The following is a 1159-nucleotide window of genomic DNA, read 5'->3' as shown; positions in this document are numbered from 1 at the left end:
GTCCACCTTCTCGGACTTCCAGCCGTACCTGAGGCAGCTCGTGGAGCATCTGCAGGCGATGGGCTCCCTGAGGGACGCCGTGGTCATCGAGCAGGTGGGCGTGGGCACCCGCCTCGTGGGCTGGCCAGTGCAGACGCGCCCGTGCCTTTGGGCACCTCCTCCTACTCCCGCCCCCAACTCAGCCCTGTGGGGACGCACTTCCTGCGTGAGCAGATTCCCCAGCGCGGCCTGGGCCCTCAGGGCTCCCTGCTGCCACGTGGGGCTCCCTGCCGCCTCCCTCTGGGTGCGGGCCCCTTCCCCCGGGCCACATGCCGGCCCAGAGCAGCGTCCACTCCAGCCCCTCGCCCACCTGCCTCTGCAGAGCTGCTCCCTGAACGAGCCTGGCAGCAGCCTCTTCAACCTCTTCCTGCACCTGGTCCGCAGCCACGTCATCAGGATCGGGGGCAGGTAGGTCTGGGCCCCGCCTGCCCGCTCAGCGCCCAGGAGGCGTCCCAGCCCCGTGGCCAGGGCGGCAGCACACGGCCCTCCACTTACGGGACGTGCTCGGGTTCAGAAGGCAGCTGGTCGTTCTCTTAACGTGTGTGAAACCACATCTGCTCTGGTGGCGCCTGTGTGAGACCCCTCTGGGTCCGGGGGTCGCAGGGGTCCAGGGGGCTTCAGGCTCGTGGCCACGGCCATCTCAGGGGTTGTGAACGTGCTCCAGGCTCAGGGAACTTTCTGCCTAAAGGATGTACCTTCGTTATTATTACATTCCAAGTAACTACAATGCTTGTGGCAAGGAAGTTCCAGTAAAATATAAACTCATACGTACTTCTGGGGAGGCACGCCTGCCCACTGCACAGCAGGGCGACTTCTGACGAGAGCACAGGTCTGCACACGCGTGGACATGGCACCAGGGGGAAGAGATCCTCCTTTGCGGGAAAGGCCTGGAGCCTGACTCCTCCCCAGGGCCACCACCCCTCGTGGAGCGGGGTCGTGCCGCGTGTGGCCGGGCAGGCGTGTGGCAGGGCTTCGTGGGGGGTGTGACAAATGTGTTGATTCGCATTCCCCCAGGTGGGAGTGGTGTGTGCACACCTGTGTGTGCGTGTGGCTGTGTCTGTGCATGTGTGTGTATGACGTGAACGTGAGGCTCGCCGTGGCCGGCCCACCTGCTGACCAC

At 65.1% G+C, this 1159-nt stretch overlaps 1 protein-coding gene across 1 annotated transcript in view; it reads left to right on the top strand.

Moving 5' to 3' along the window:
* The window catches only part of TERT (telomerase reverse transcriptase), a 17458-nt gene that overhangs the window by 11625 nt on the left and 4674 nt on the right, over positions 1–1159 (top strand). Inside the window, exons 7-10 of the mRNA XM_010857136.1 lie at positions 1–94; positions 362–447; positions 728–756; positions 1054–1086. Coding sequence (XP_010855438.1) covers positions 1–94; positions 362–447; positions 728–756; positions 1054–1086 — 242 coding nt within the window. The remainder of the gene's footprint in view (positions 95–361; positions 448–727; positions 757–1053; positions 1087–1159) is intronic.

The sequence above is a fragment of the Bison bison genome, unplaced genomic scaffold (assembly GCF_000754665.1).
Source record: "Bison bison bison isolate TAMUID 2011002044 unplaced genomic scaffold, Bison_UMD1.0 scf7180017864377, whole genome shotgun sequence".
In the NCBI taxonomy this organism is placed as follows: Eukaryota; Metazoa; Chordata; class Mammalia; order Artiodactyla; family Bovidae; genus Bison; species Bison bison.
Note: the sequence above shows the minus strand (reverse complement) of the source record. Positions and strands in the feature narration are given on the sequence as shown.